We start from the raw sequence: 15,651 nt of genomic DNA, 5'->3' as shown, positions 1-15,651 counted from the left end.
CAAGTTGATAAACTGTAAGTTTAAATTTTCTCTAAGGTTTCGTGATTTGGGTCTTTTTTGTACTTTTGACAAATGCATTAAGCACATGATTTTAATACATACATATGCATGTATTTGTAGGTGCATGCATGCAAACACACATTCAACTAGTTGGTAACTAGTTTGTATAAGCATCATACAAATCATTAGAGAAATATTGTGGTAAGCATTACATCGATAAACAGGACCCCTATTCTGTAGCTTAGTATATACTGTAGAATTTGTTTCCATTTTACTATAATACATGAGATTTTTTTAATTAAAAAAATTAACATTTATTCATTTTTGAGAGGCAGAGAGACAGAGCACAAGTGGGGGAGGGGCAGCGAGAGAGGGAGACACGGGATCAGAAGCAGGCTCCAGGCCCCTAGCTGTGAGCACAGACCCTGATGCAGGACTTAAACCCACAAACTGTGAAATCCTGACCTGAGCCCAAGTCGGACACTTAACCACTTGAGCTTCCCAGGTACCCCATATGAAATTGAAATTATTAAATCCATTGTTAGGCGTCTTAATAGGTGTGAAAATATACATGAATGTTAGGGATGAATGATTTTTTTTTGTTTTATTTAGGTATTTTATGTCTTCCCAAGGCTTAGTGATTCACTCATAAAATGCCTTTTTAGCTATTGCTACTTAAGGAGAGATTATTCCTCCATTTGAAGTAAATTTAGATTCTTTTCTATTGATGAATTACCTTTCATATTTCTGGAGAAAATCCTCTAGAATCCACTAAGGAAAATCTAAGAAATGATGTTTTTAGTTAAGAAATGTGAATTTGCAGTTTCTTAAGACATTGAGAGCTTGTAGTCAGTATTTCCTTTCTTCCTTCGTTTGGCCTTTACCACTGAATATTATTGAGAAAAAAATTATGATGTAAAATATTAAAATTGTGATGAAAACAATGTGATGTGATGTGATGAAATGTGATGAAAACAACTAGAGTTAGGTCTCTTTTTATATAGTTCACCTACTAACACTATTTTGTTAAATATTTAAAATAACTTGTAACCATTACCCCTCCCCTAAATTAACTTTTACTTTTATATTCATTATCTATGAAATTCAACTTTTAAATAACCTTAAGGGGGAGAACATCAAAAATGATAACAGAGATTAATTAGCTGATAAATATATGGTTTACTACCCCACTCATCTCTTTCTTTTCTACATGACATCAGATTTTCTAAGATTCTTACATTATTAACATTTCAATCCTGGGAGACATTTATGGGGTTAAAATGGAGAGTGAAATAAATGGAAAGCTGAAATGCGATGCCTTCTGTTTCTGCTATATTGGAAGAGAATCAAATACTAAATAAGGCCTTTAGCAATGTGATATTTCTGGCCAAATGATGGATATCATGACTTTTTGTTGTTACAAAAGGAAGCAATTTATTTAACTTCTTTCTTTCCTCCCATTCTTTCTGGTTTATTAGCCTCATTTCATTTCCATAAATTATCCTACTAAAGGAGGAAATGATTAATTGAAGATTGCTTCCTTAAAAACATTATTTCTTGTCATTAACAAATGCGACATATTGTAACATTGTATTATTCAAACACTTCGTGATGCTTTTAAAATAATTTTAATGTTTGTGGCTCTCAATTATTTTGCTCTAACTATTCAGTTCAACTCATGAGAATTCATTATGCCAATTCAACAACTAGCTCTACCCTCTTGTCTACTGGTAATTTTCATGACAAAAGTTTATGTTCAAAACAGTTGCTTTCTAAGGGCAAATTGTATTTTAAAATAGATTAAATGAGATTGCTTTCTTTCTGGAGATCCATAGGATTCCTATCGGCACAGACATCCTTTAGACTTATAGCTGCCCCTTGAGGTGCAAGCATATATTCATAGGATTTCTCAGATCTCTTTCTCTTCTTCTTATTGCATATTGGGAATTGTTTATTTTGGAGTATACTTCGTTCATGGTCATCTTCTCCTACCAGATCTCAAATCAACTCTTGTTAACATTATAAAATGTAACAAAATTGAGAAGATTTAAAATGTTTTCATTTGCCATGACCCAGTAGCATATTCTGTCAAACTCAGGGTTAAACCCTGTGCCCTTCTTAACTGATTAAACTTTTATCACTTCTATTTTTTTCAGTTTTTATGTATTTATGTATTTATTTATTTTGAGAGAGAAAGTAGGGGGGCAGAGCGGGGGAAGGGCAGAGAGGGAGAGTGAGAGAGCATCCCAAGCAGGCTCGGCACTGTTAGCACAGAGCTCGCCACAGGGCTGGAACCCACAAACCATTAGATCATGACATGAGCTGAAGCTGGAAGCCTAACCAATTGAGTCACCCAGGTGTCCCTTAATCATTTCTTTTATGTAATTATGATATCCCCTTGATATAAGGATATCAAAGTTACATGAGGTTTCAGCTTTTAAATGTAGACTAAATAGTTATCTGGATTTTCCTCTCACAAACATTAGCTAAGGGTTTATGACTGCCTAGTGCCAGGATTATAAAACATATGGTATGAAAGAAGACAACTAGATTAATACATAATCACAACAAAAAAGATTAATAAATAATCATAACAAATAAGACTACTTGTGCCCTGAAAATATATGTAAAAAGATTTTAGGAAGTCTAGAAGAGAGAATACTTTTTTTGATGGTGGTCAGGAAGTAGGATTGATGTTGGGAAGCAGTTCATAATTTGCTGACTATGGATTCTCAATAAAGGAATTTAAGTTTTGAATTAACAGTTGAAACTATCACAAGAATAGCAGTAACAATAATGAAGCTCACATATTTAAGACTATTTCTGTGTCGGGGCGTTACACGATTAATTTTATGTAGATACATGTAAACAACAAAAAAGGTACTAAGAAGGGTTATAAAAATTTCACATTGTCCAAAATTGTTAGATGACCTAATATATTTCAGACAATTTGTCATTTTTTATTGAAAACAAAGATAGATAAAGATGGCAATAACGTCACACGGACAAACCATGTATACTGACAACAAAACCAGGCATGTAGGAAGAACATATTTACCATGACATTGTAAGGATAAAACAAATTTGTCTAACACATTTTTTCAGTGGTGAGGGAGAAATGTAATCAACAGATGAGTCACAAAGTTAATTCTCTGAAGAAAAAAATCAGTTTTGGGGGGTGCCTGGCTGGCTAAGTCACTAGAGCATGTGACTCTTGATTTCAGGGTTGTGCATTCAAGCACCATGTTAGGTGTGGAGCCTACTTTAAAAAAATCACTTTTTCAAGAGAATCTCAATAATTCCTGAAAATTAACACCAGAAAAAAAAATTTCTCCCAAGATGAACCTCAAAAAAATAGTACAAGGCAGTGGACACCATACTGGACAACATTGTGACCTAAGCACAGTGAACAAATCCATAGAGTATTGCTTATGGGCTTCCTCAACATAGGTCAGAAGGACCTCACCCAACACAATTCAATAAAATCAATTATATTATTATATGTGTTCCATGTAAACTGCTCTCAGATCAACTAGTTTCATGCAGAGGGAGATTTCAGATGATGCTTAACCCTGAATATGCAAGATTTCGTATCCTTAAGGAAATCTTTAATCCACAATGTTTTCTCAGCTGAGCTTTTGATTTGTATTGGGGAATTTTAAGGTCAATAGTATATGCTATGAAAAATACTTAAGAGTATAGCTATACTATGCTACCATTTCAGTGCAGAGCTCTTTACTTTAATAAAGCCAAAATGATAGTATACTTGACATCCTAAGAAAATTGTTGCAGATCTGCTAAAAACAAGAATCAAAATACTGTTCCTGTTTATATTTTTTAATAGAAAGAGACAGAAACAAAGAGAGATTAGGGGCAGAGGGAAGGAGAAAGGAAAGAGAGAATCACATTATTATTGGAATTCTAATGTTTTCTATGTTGTACAACATTGACTCAAGCAGTTGGGGTAGAAGGATCAGGAAAGGGAATGGACAGTTATTGGGTGCCTTCTAATCATTTTTAAATACTTTTTGGGTATCTGTTTATAAGGTATCAGGTGTGAGGAAATGAACAGAAAAAGATGTTTACAGGTTGTTATATCTGAGCACCCAAATATATGAATGCTTGCCTATGACCACTTTATTTATTTATTTATTTATTTATTTATTTATTTATTTATTTATTTAAAGTTTATTCATGGGGTGGGTGAGGAGGAAGAAAGCGAGAAAGCAAGCCTAAGCAGTCTCCGTGTTGTCAGTGCAGAGCCCCATGTGGGACTTGATCCCACAAACAGTGAGATCATGAGCTCGTCAGCTGTACCAAAATCAAGAGCTCGTCAGCTGACTGAGCCACCCAGGAACCCCCTGAGGCCACTTTAGCTAAAAGTTCTGGCCCTAAGTTCAAAGCTGCTGATGATAGAAATATTCTGCTGCAGAGGAATTAATAGAAACAACTGTACTCAGTGGAAATTGAGTTTTTCCAACTGTTCCTAATGGCAGTAGAACCTAACAAAACCTACGAGAATGTCAACCCAAAGAAACATGGTGGTACCTCTACATACTGACGATGATGGGTGGTTGATGTGGCAGAACTTGTAACCTCAGTGCTTACTAACTAGAATACTTCCTTCTGCTTTTTTATTTGGGCAAAGGAAAGAAAGAAAGGCCAATTTAAAGGAGGAATGAGTCCTACAGGTATTGGCACAAGTGGTTATCAGGGCAAACTAAAGATACCTAGTCAGTGAACCAGATTTACCAGTTGTGGTCTGTCAGTTATTCAGATGGAAAAGTTCCGTGTTTCTTGAAGAGAAGGCCAGGAACTACTGCTATGTTAAACTCAAAACAACTTGGTATAAGTTCTTGATTAAATCAAATGTCATCTTATATTAGATGCTACTATATGTAAGTAGCAGGTGAAATGAAATGTTTTTTTTTTCAATAGAAGGAAACATATACTCTTAAGAGAACATTTCATTTCATTTCATTTCATTTCATTCCATTTCATTTTTATTCATTGGGAAACTTTTGCTGTCACCAGAGAAGACCTTGAAGAGAAACTAAAAACTGAGTAGGTTTCCCAAGATTAGAAGAAATGTTATTCTGTATGGAACAGATAGAATGATTAAGTTAATTGGGAAGAAGACAACTTTGTGAATTTTTGAAAATATACCTAATTGATGTTACATTTATAGTAAGCTCTCATTTCTTATTATACAAGTTACATTCTCTTAACTGTGTGTCAACTAATGTGTTAAAGATTTAAAGGGAGTTTTATGTTTGTAAGCAAGAACTTATGTACACCATAAGACTTCTACAGCTCTTGATGGTAACTTAGATTAGGTGAGAGACAAGTCAGTTATTTCATAAAGTTCTACAAGTAAAGTGGGCCTGGGTAAGGCAAGAGATACTAGTGGATCACTATGTTGTTTGTTTCTAAATTTAGTGGATTAAAAAAAATCAACTTTATTTATTTTGAGATAAACAGAGACAGCATGAGTGGGGGAGGTTCAAAGAGAGAGAGACAGAGAGAGCGGGAGAGAAAATGCCACGTAGACTCCATGCAGCCAACTCACAGCCCGACAAGGAGTTTGAACCCACGGACTGTGAGATCATGACCTGACCCAAAACCAAGAGTAGGATGCTTAATTGACTGAGCCACCTGTGCACCCCAATACAGTGGACTTTTTACTGTTATCAAGCTGGCATATATTTTATGATTCATTAATATGTAGAGATTAAATAAAAAGTCTCTGCCTAAATGGATTTTTTTTAATTAAGGCTTTTTAAATTTTATTTTATTGGAGTAAGAATGCTAAACATGCGACCCACCCTTTGAAGTTTTTAAGTGCGCAGTACAATATTTTTCACTATAGGCACACTGTTGTACAGCAGATCTCAAGATCGTACTCCTCTTGCATAACTGAAACTTTATACCCATTGATTGACACCTACCCATTTCCCTTTGGCCCTGGCCCCTGGCCCCCACCACTCTACCATCTGCTTTTAGGAGTTTGACTCTTTTAGATCTTTGGTATAGGTGGGATCATCACATAGTACTTGTTCTTCTGTGACTAGCTTATTTCACTTAGCATTCCCTAAGGTTCATCCATGTTGTTACTGATTGCAGACCTTCTTTTTTTAAAGGCTGAGTAATATTCCAAATAAAAGGATTTCTAAATCAAAGGTTAAACTGCATGGCAGTTATCAGGAAAAAAAAAATGTGTCCATTGTAAACTGTATTGACCTCTGTGACAAGGTTTTCTAAATATGGTATCACAGGAGATTGTCCAGCCCCTGTTAGGCAGAGAGATTCAATTCACCTCTGTCCAGGGAAGCACATACCCTGCAGATTAGCATAGCAACATGTGACATATCTATTCATTCAACAATGTACTAATAATTCCGAGGGGGGGAATAAAAACACGACCAGATTCCATATAGATATTGACATACAAAGATATAGCTCCAATATAAAAAATACTGTGACTTAGAATCAGTTAAATATTGTTGTTCCTTTTCATTTCCTTTTTCCAGGGTATTGATCTGTTAAATAAGAAGGGACAGATACTTCCCAAGTTTAGAAGAGCCTCATTTCACAATTCAGAGTGATAGAAAAGCAAGCGCTAATATTGACCTCCCTGGAGAGAGCAAACGGAGGTAGAATGTCAACTGTGGCAGGGTGAGAATAGGGGGTGGAGGACACAAGCTGTGTACAGGGATCGGGTGGAAGCAGGATTTTGGAAAGCTCTAAACCTAGTGAGAGCAAATCATATTGTCTGTGACAGACCAAAGTACTCAGTTAATTAGAACAAAGTGATGCCAGAAAAAGGGGGAAACATTTTTTTTAATTAAAAACCTAGTTGAGTTTGAAGTAAAGAGCAAAAATTTTTCATCTGTCTATGCTGTCAACCCTCCATGCATGTGAAAATATATTTATTATTTTCTGTATTAATTTAATGAGTTCCAGATTGTACAGGATGTCATAATGGAAACAGGATTATATAAGATAATAAGGAGGGTTTTTTTTTCTCTCTCTAAATGAGTTTTACCTAGACTCCCTGTGTCCCACTTTTGATCTTAACTGTGTTTCATTTACCACATTGAAGGAGGTTACATAAAGGGTAAAATAATAGAAACTTAGTCAGGAAACAGGTTTTCTTACTGCTACATTTTATTATATACTCTTGCCATATTCTTTAGCCTAATTCTTGAAAATAATAAAAGATGTATCATTTTAAAATAAGGACAATTGAAACCACATTGCTTTATAATTGTGCATCTTTCTTCTGAGCCATCCCAAACATTTCACACCCATTGATCTTCAGAAAAACCATGTTGATTACTTAAGGGTTAGTGGTAGGGAGTATAAACTTCCTGAACTCTACCTTCTGTAAAATACTAGGTAAATATCAATGGCTGGTGAAGTTAATTTTACAGATGAAAAACAAACACAAAGAGGCAAAATAATTTCTCAGCAACAGATTCTTGTTTCCAAAATCTCAGTCAAATAACTTCTGCTAGAGAATAGTACACTATGAACTGGCCCCATTAGTCAGAGCATAGAGTTTTATAGTTAAAATAATTTCTTGGAAAGTATTACCATGGCATATAAAGATGTATGGTTATACTGCACACATGACTGGTTTTGTTAACGTAATGCTACTTTCTGGTAGGCAAATCTCTGCATGTGCTTTGTATAAGCTATACCAAAATAATGAGTCTGTTTAAGCAGCCACTTGGGTTCTGAAACCTTACGTCCATGACATTTCTGCCTCCTAAATCAATTTGGAAAAGACTTCCAACTTGGCAACAAATTTATCTTCTGAATTTCCAAATAAATACTTTGGAAGGTTGAGTTTACTTCTCTAACATTTCCTCATTTCATTTCCTCATCACTGGCCAGATAATCACCATGGCCACAGCCTTGAAGAAAGAATCATCTATGGAGTAGAAAATAGTAGCACGTTCCTGGAATGCAGTCCAAAATCACAGCGAGCTCTGGTCTATTGGCAATTCCAGAGGAGAAATGAAGAGCGAAAAGAAGAGGTATAGGAATGAAATTGACTGGATTATTTCTATCTAACATATACTGTTAAGTGACCCCAACATGGTTGACTTGAGGGTGAAAAAAATACTGTGAATCTTTATCCTTTTCTTAACCCATCAATAGTCCATTCATTAAACAAGCATTCACTGAAGGCTGATCATATGACAGGCTTTGTGCTAGGAACCGGAGAAACAAAGGTGAGCTGATAAGAATTTGTCCCAGAATCCATTTGGAGATATATTTGAGAGTCTTCTTTTTCCTTGTAGTTATCTACAAAGAAAGTATGTTATCTATATTTTTGTACCAAAAAAAAAAAAAGAAAAGAAAGAAAGAAATCCTCTACTAATTTTAACTTTTGTTCAATTAATTCTGTTATCCAAACATGTTTTATTTTCTCTACTGACTTTCTTCTCAAATGAGGAGGAGAGGTTTTGGAACGGGGCTAGGAGTTTTAGGATAAAGAGTATGAACTATACATGAAGTATGAACTATACGTGAAGCATCAGAGAGATCTTCCTCATCAATGGATTGATTCATTTATTCCTGTGTGAAATTAAAGAATCGTACAGAGAAAATCTCCATACTCTGAGCCTTTTAAGCTTTTAAAAAATATTAAATAAGGGTAACTAATCGGACTGTGTAGGTATTTGTGAATGTATTCTGTGCAGATAATTTTACAAACATAATCTGAATATAAAACCCTCCCTTTTTTGACATTTGAAGCATCGTTGAATATGTAATCACACCCTACAAACGTCGAAGTTGATTTTATACAATTTTATACACTATCAGCTTAGGCCTTTCCGAGATGTCTGTTGTAAACCGTATTCAAAATAAAAGTAAGGTTAGGTACATTCAAGAGCATATCTTTATATTTATGACACACCTAAGACTTAGAAAACTGAATAAATAATTATTAAGCATGTACTCCTATGCATTTTTTCTTCTTGCTCAACTGCTGATTCTTAAATTTTTTCAAATCTTCTGAGTTCATTCTAATGCTGTCCTGTTTTCTAATATCATGGCTCTGTATTTCCAAGATTTAATGTTAACTTTCTCCTATATTTATATACCTTCTTTCAAGTTTATAAAATAAAGTATATCTGTGTCCTTTCATTATCTTGAATATCTTAAATTATTATAATGAAAACTTCTATTAAGATAGTAGATAACCAATATTTTCCATTGTATCTTAAAAACAATTTACAGAAATTTCTAACTCTTTTTCTGATGGGGAAATGGTATCATCTCTCTTCAGCTAGAAATTTTATCAACTTTAAAATGTGCCTCAACACATAATCTAAGTTTTTACTGAGACCACATGTTAGAACTTCTGTTTCTTTTAAATATGTATATTTTTACTACCGTTTTCTTCTGCCAGATCAGAGTGGATGATCACATCATCAGGACAGAACAAGGCCTTCTACTGCGTAGCCTACAGCGGAAGGATTCAGGCAATTACCTCTGCCATGCTGTGGAACATGGTTTCATGCAAACTCTTCTGAAAGTGACCCTGGAAGTCATCGACACAGAGCATTTGGAAGAGCTTCTTCATAAAGATGATGATGCAGATGGCTCTAAGACCAAAGAAATGTCCAACAGCATGACACCTAGCCAGAAGGTCTGGTACAGAGACTTCATGCAGCTCATCAACCACCCCAATCTGAACACAATGGATGAGTTCTGTGAACAAGTGTGGAAAAGGGACCGAAAACAACGTCGGCAAAGGCCAGGACATGCCCAGGGGAACAATAACAAATGGAAGCACTTGCAGGAAAACAAGAAAGGTAGAAACAGGCGGACCCACGAATTTGAGAGGGCACCCAGGAGTGTCTGAGCTGCATTACCTCTAGAAACCTCAAACAAGTAGAAACTTGCCTAGACAATAACTGGAAAAAATGCAATATACATGAACTTTTTTCATGGCATTATGTGGATGTTTACAATGGTGGGAAATGCAACTGAGTTCTACCAATTATAAATTAAGTCCATGAGTAACTTTCCTAACAGGCTTTCCTCCTAATACCAACACTTAATAGAGGTCAGGTGAACGCAGAGGTTCACTTTAGCAGACTTAATGTTTCCTATGAGATTTCATTGTACAGGTTTCCCTTTCTTCTTTGCCTGAGAAATAAAAATGTCATTTGCCATATTGCCATCTAAAGAAGAAAAACTGCATCAGCAAAGCCATTTTATTGAACTAAAAGTCTAAAATAAACTGCATGGATTTATGAAGCTGATGAATATTCCAAAATATAGTTGGATTCAAGGATATTTTTTGTCTACCAGCACTTGTGTTTATATGTACTGGAGGAGTAAAATGAGACTGAATGAAATGGTCTGTGGAAATATAAAAAAACATAAACCATCCATCATCCAGAGGAAAAATGGAATACACTGATCTACTACTGATGTCTTCTTTCAGCTTTGATCTAAAGATGTATTTTATTAAAACTATAATTTAAATGTACCATGACAAATATGCAGTAAAAATTAGCTCTTTTCTAAGCTAGAGTAGGTTTTTGTCTTATAGTTATTGTGCTCTATAGTTTTTGTTTTACAAATTCCAATTGTGTGCTGCTTTTTTCCCCCTGACATTGTGTTTTTAGTTCTGCAAGAGGGATAGCCAATATTGTTCAAGAAACACATAAACATCATTAACAGTTGATTCCTAAAACCTGGACATAAATTATGCTTTATTTCTCTGAGGAATTCAAACAGATAACACCCCCCTTCTTTAAGCATGATCAAAATTAATTTTAACTTGCATAATGTTCTTAGAAAAAACAGAACATTTAACCAGAAGAAAAAGGAGAAACAATTTTGATTTGTTCAATGCATTGTGTTGCACCTAATCGTTCAATAAGGAGAAAAGGAACTGCGTATTTCATGAAAATAATAAGCATTGTTTTAATATAGCATTAACAGAAAATCTCTTAATTTTGTGCTTGAAAACCTGCATGATATTTGAAACATAAAAAACTCTCACTATTCCTTTAGGAATTACATTTGTGTCACTTAATTTTCTTGAAAGAGATCAGTAATATTCAGAACAACATCTTAAAAGCAAATTTTCCAACTCTGTTTACATCTGTATCAGCTGTCTCTTACCTCACCTTGTTTAAAGCAATGATCTGTTTTAAAACAGATCATCTTGATTCATTTCATGTTGATGGGAGTGACTTTTATACAAACTGTTTTCTGGGACACAACTCACACTTAAGTCATGTAAAGCTTTTTGTTTCCTCCAACAACTTATAAAATAAGGTAAAAGATGTTCAATAAAGGACTTGCCTTGTCCCTTGTCCGAACATGATTCCTTGAGAATCATTGACTTCAAGGTTTATAAGGCCTTCTGCATTATGATAGTTTCTTTTGCACTGCACTCACCTTTCCAGGAATCCCTCCCTAGATTCTTCATCATGCACAAAACTGCAAAGGAAACATCTTCTTGCTAATTAATGAAAGCGGCATTGAAATTCTAACTCTAGCTGTCTTGGGATTCTAATTAACTCAGCATTAATTTCTCACCTCAGACTACAGTGAATTTTTTTAAAAAAATTCTCAGCTGAAATATTTCACAGATGGGAGCTCATGTTTCAATTTAGTTGTCTGAATAAACAATTTGTTAATGCCTATTTCAAATGAAAGTCTAAAAATATTCTACATTCAATTTTAGGCTCCATTGATTAATCCGGTGTTACTTACAGAAGTACATCCTTAAACGGTATTTGAATTTTAAATTATTTGAAGGACATATTTCTGTAGAGAAAAAGCAACGTTTGAAATACAAATCAAAGAACAAAGAGGGCTCCAAAAATAGGTATTTTTTTTCTATTTTCATGGAGTATCTTAACTGTGCTAAAATTTGGTGTTGCATTTCCTTCTAAATTTTCAACTGAAACAGATTTGCAATAACAGAAGTATCTTATTTCATAGTAGTCCTCAAAAATAATGGACTTGAAGGGATGGAGGGGATGCCTTCCAATATCCGAACGCATTTTGTTAAGCATTATGAAATACCCAGAGAAAGTAAGTCTAGACTTCAAAGAAAAGAAACAAAACAAGGAAATCTACTTGCATGTCTTTATAAACTATCAGGTCTAAGTTTTCGAAGAAAATTATTGATATAACTTGCAGGTGGATAGCTCTTATTACAGTCATAATCTGCCAGTGTGTATTAAGAGGGGACAGTTTGCACGAAAAATAATCAACGTCCCACTTAATTTAATTTTAATAGACTTTGGCATATGCATGTATCATCAGAGTTGAAACTTTGTTAAGACACTCATGTGAACATAAGCAAGTTATGACAGCACTCTTAAGATTGGAAAAAGGTACATCGCAGCAGAGAAATGATGGCCCAGTTGAAATCAAATGTATAATGTAAATGCATGTAAATGCACACTTAATGCTACTTTATGTATTATTTAGTGATTTTCAATGGTATGTGTTTAATATTTTTGCTACCTACACATTAGGCAGAAGAGATGTAAATAATTTTGAAAAGAAGAGGAAGGACAGTAAACTTCAACTTTTTATAGGGACTCCATTTCAGTGTGTTCAATATCACCCTAAAATGCAAGATTTCCCCACACAGGTGACAAGGTGGTTTATGTGCTATTTAAGGACGGAGGGTGTGTGCCCATTCAATAAGCATGTTTTTTGCCAGGTAGTAAATATGTTCCATATCTGTATTTATCACTGCATTTCAGATGGGAACTAGAAAACTGGAGAGAAAAATGTAATGAAACTGCTGCTGTAAATTATTCCTTTTAGCATGTATTCAGTTGCTAAATACACATTTCTTCAAAATATTTGAATTCAGATGTCTTTACTGTTCCCTGTAGCATATGGTGTCAAGGAACATAAGTTTAGAAAATGCTGAGAACCAGAGTCAGGTTGCTACATAATCAGCTAGCAGATTTCTCCGTTCTAGTCATCTGTAAACTGAGTTCTATATTTATGGTGATGATGTTCATTTTTATGCCCTTTAAGTTAAATATTGTTATTTTTTATGTCATGCCTAAAAGAGGAAATATAGGGATGAAATTCTATAATGTGTCATTATCATGCTCAGTTTGGTTTCATTCAGGATCGACAAGGATGGCCAACAGTTGTTACTGAAATTGCCTATCCTTAAGGTCATAAGCAAGCATTTCATCAATATGAAGTGATTAGTATAACATTTTAAAAGCTTTGTTTTATGAGTTCATTTTTAAAACACAATTTGCATTCAAACTTTAATGGAAATTATCCATTGTGGTGTCTTCAAAGACAAACTTAACAAGATTCAACATCATCTTATTGTGTTATCATGTGTTAGATATAAACTGGCCTAATGCCAAAGGCATCCATGCTTTTTATTTTAAAGCTGTAATAATTATCCAAATTCATTGTTAATGTTTGCAAAATACGTGTTTCCATAAAAAGGAAAACATTGTTTTTCACAAAGTCTGCAAAAGCCTATTAGTTTATCTGCTTTCTAACAATTTTCTTGCACTAGTTAATTAAAGACACATACTTTTTTAAAGTTAATATACTGGGGCGTCTGCGTGGCTCAGTCGGTTTAAAGGTCTGACTTCAGATCAGATCATGATTCTGCGGTTCATGAGTTTGAGCCCTGCATCGGGCTCTGTAAGGACAGCTCAGAGCCTGGAGCCTGCCTCGTAGTCTGCGTCTCCCTCTCTCTCTGCCCCTGCCCCCGCCCCACTTGCACTATGTCTCTCTCTCTCTCTCTTTCTCAAAAAGAAACAAACATAAAAAAATAAAGTTAATATACTAAGAGGACCTATGATGAATCTTTGAAGCCACAGGAATGGTATGGCCATTTTCACAGTCAGCCAGCCCAAAGAAAACAGCTTGGTTTTAATTTCAAACATGCAAGCACACACAAGCAAAAGGAGAGGCACCAAATGGGACCCAACCAAACAAAAAGATGATTTCGAATATAAAGAAATTAGGCTTCTAGACCCTTTGAACTTTAGACCCAGACTCCTACCTGTGCAATTAATTTATGTTGGTAGATCTTTTCTGCCTACTGTGTGCTAGGCACTGGTAGGCGATGAGGATATTTTACACCTTACCACACATACTCATTGATGCTATTTGGCAAGTCTTTCTTGATCCTTCCATCTCTAGATGAAATGAACCACCTTCTCTGCACTAAATCTGTGCCTTGTCTATACTTTTTGTTGCCACAGTTATCACAAAGGTGTAGTTTCTTTGTTTACACCCCCATCCCTTTCTAGACTGTAAGCTACTTGAGCACAGGGTCTGTATCTAATTTATCTCTACCCCCAGTTCCTATCATGATGGCTGGCATGGGGAAGAAGCTCAATAAATCACTGTTGGAAAGAACCAGGTCACAATGTGATGAGTGCCAAATGCAAACAGAGGATAAAAGTGCTGTGAGATCACAGGGGAAAGGATGAATTTCAAGAGAGCACGGAGAGCTTCAGAAGATAGATAAGTGACATGCAGTCTGGGAATTGACATACATGAGAAATGTGCCCAGATAAAGCAAAAGAAGAGCAGAAAAAAGAATGAAAGAGAGGTGTGAAAATAAATGCTTTTATTATGGGAACAGGTATTCCAAATAAATTATAGAGTTCATAAGCAAAAATAAAATGTCCCACTACCAAGAAATTGTTGGGTTTGTTTATTTTTTCCCTGATTTTGGTTTATTGCCCTCTGTTTGCACCCTACATTCTCATCACTGGCACATGGTGTCATTCACTCCGCTTCTCTCTACCCCCTCCCCATTTTGTTCACCCTCCCTATCTTCCCTCTTGATGTTGACCTCTTTTGTCTTTACTTAGCTGGAGTCATAGCAATGGGCAGTATTCCCACAGTATTTTTGAACTAATCTTTATGCCATAATCTCCTTTCTAGTTCAACCAATCTTGCTTTTGCAGAATTCGGAATTCCACACGTGAGTGGCTGGGAGAAGACAGCTTCCTCATGCTGGTCTAACACAGTTCAAATGAAATCTTCCCTTATACGTCACCTGCTTTCAGCATCGCCCAACTTATCTAGCGTTAGTCCACTCGGACGCAGGTTCCAACATTGCTAATTAACAAGGTGGCCCACAAACAAGACATCATCAAAGATGGCATTAAAATATGAAGCCTTCGTTTATTCAATGGATACCCTAGATGGAGGGCTTCAGGGATAAACAATGATACAGGTGAGGTTAGTGCACATAGTTGACAGGCAGAGACTCCTGTGTAAAAATAATAATAATAACAACAACAATAATAATAATAATAATAGAAAACAAAAAAGAAAAAGTCAAGAAAATGAGGAGGCTTAGCTGCCTCTTGAAATTGTCAACAGAACACCACCATTATATTAAACTGTCAAGTCTTTTCTCACATAACACAAGAAGGTATTTTATTTCTCTTAATCTAAACATTATACTTACAGACACACTGTATTTTATACAGTACCTAAGCACAAGTTTTCATAAATGTTTTTAAGTCCTTCCAATTTGGGTAATTTGAAGTCTCAACTTCATCTTCACTTTGTAAATCTCACTAAAGCATTAGGCCTCAAGTAAATACATTAAAAAAAAAAAAAAGTCCCTGTCATTTGTGTATCTCGGTT

The 15,651-nt window shown here is 35.1% G+C and overlaps 1 protein-coding gene across 2 annotated transcripts in view; it reads left to right on the top strand.

The window, feature by feature from the left end:
- The window catches only part of SEMA3A (semaphorin 3A), a 468,512-nt gene extending 454,869 nt beyond the window's left edge, over positions 1-13,643 (top strand). For both annotated transcript variants that reach the window (XM_047850777.1, XM_047850776.1), the window contains 2 exons: positions 7,900-8,042; positions 9,425-13,643. In XM_047850777.1, coding sequence (XP_047706733.1) covers positions 7,900-8,042; positions 9,425-9,880 — 599 coding nt within the window. In that variant the 3' untranslated portion in view covers positions 9,881-13,643. The remainder of the gene's footprint in view (positions 1-7,899; positions 8,043-9,424) is intronic.
- The last annotated feature ends 2,008 nt before the right edge of the window (positions 13,644-15,651 follow it).

Source organism: Prionailurus viverrinus, chromosome A2, assembly GCF_022837055.1.
Source record: "Prionailurus viverrinus isolate Anna chromosome A2, UM_Priviv_1.0, whole genome shotgun sequence".
Classification (NCBI taxonomy): domain Eukaryota; kingdom Metazoa; phylum Chordata; class Mammalia; order Carnivora; family Felidae; genus Prionailurus; species Prionailurus viverrinus.
Note: the sequence above shows the minus strand (reverse complement) of the source record. Positions and strands in the feature narration are given on the sequence as shown.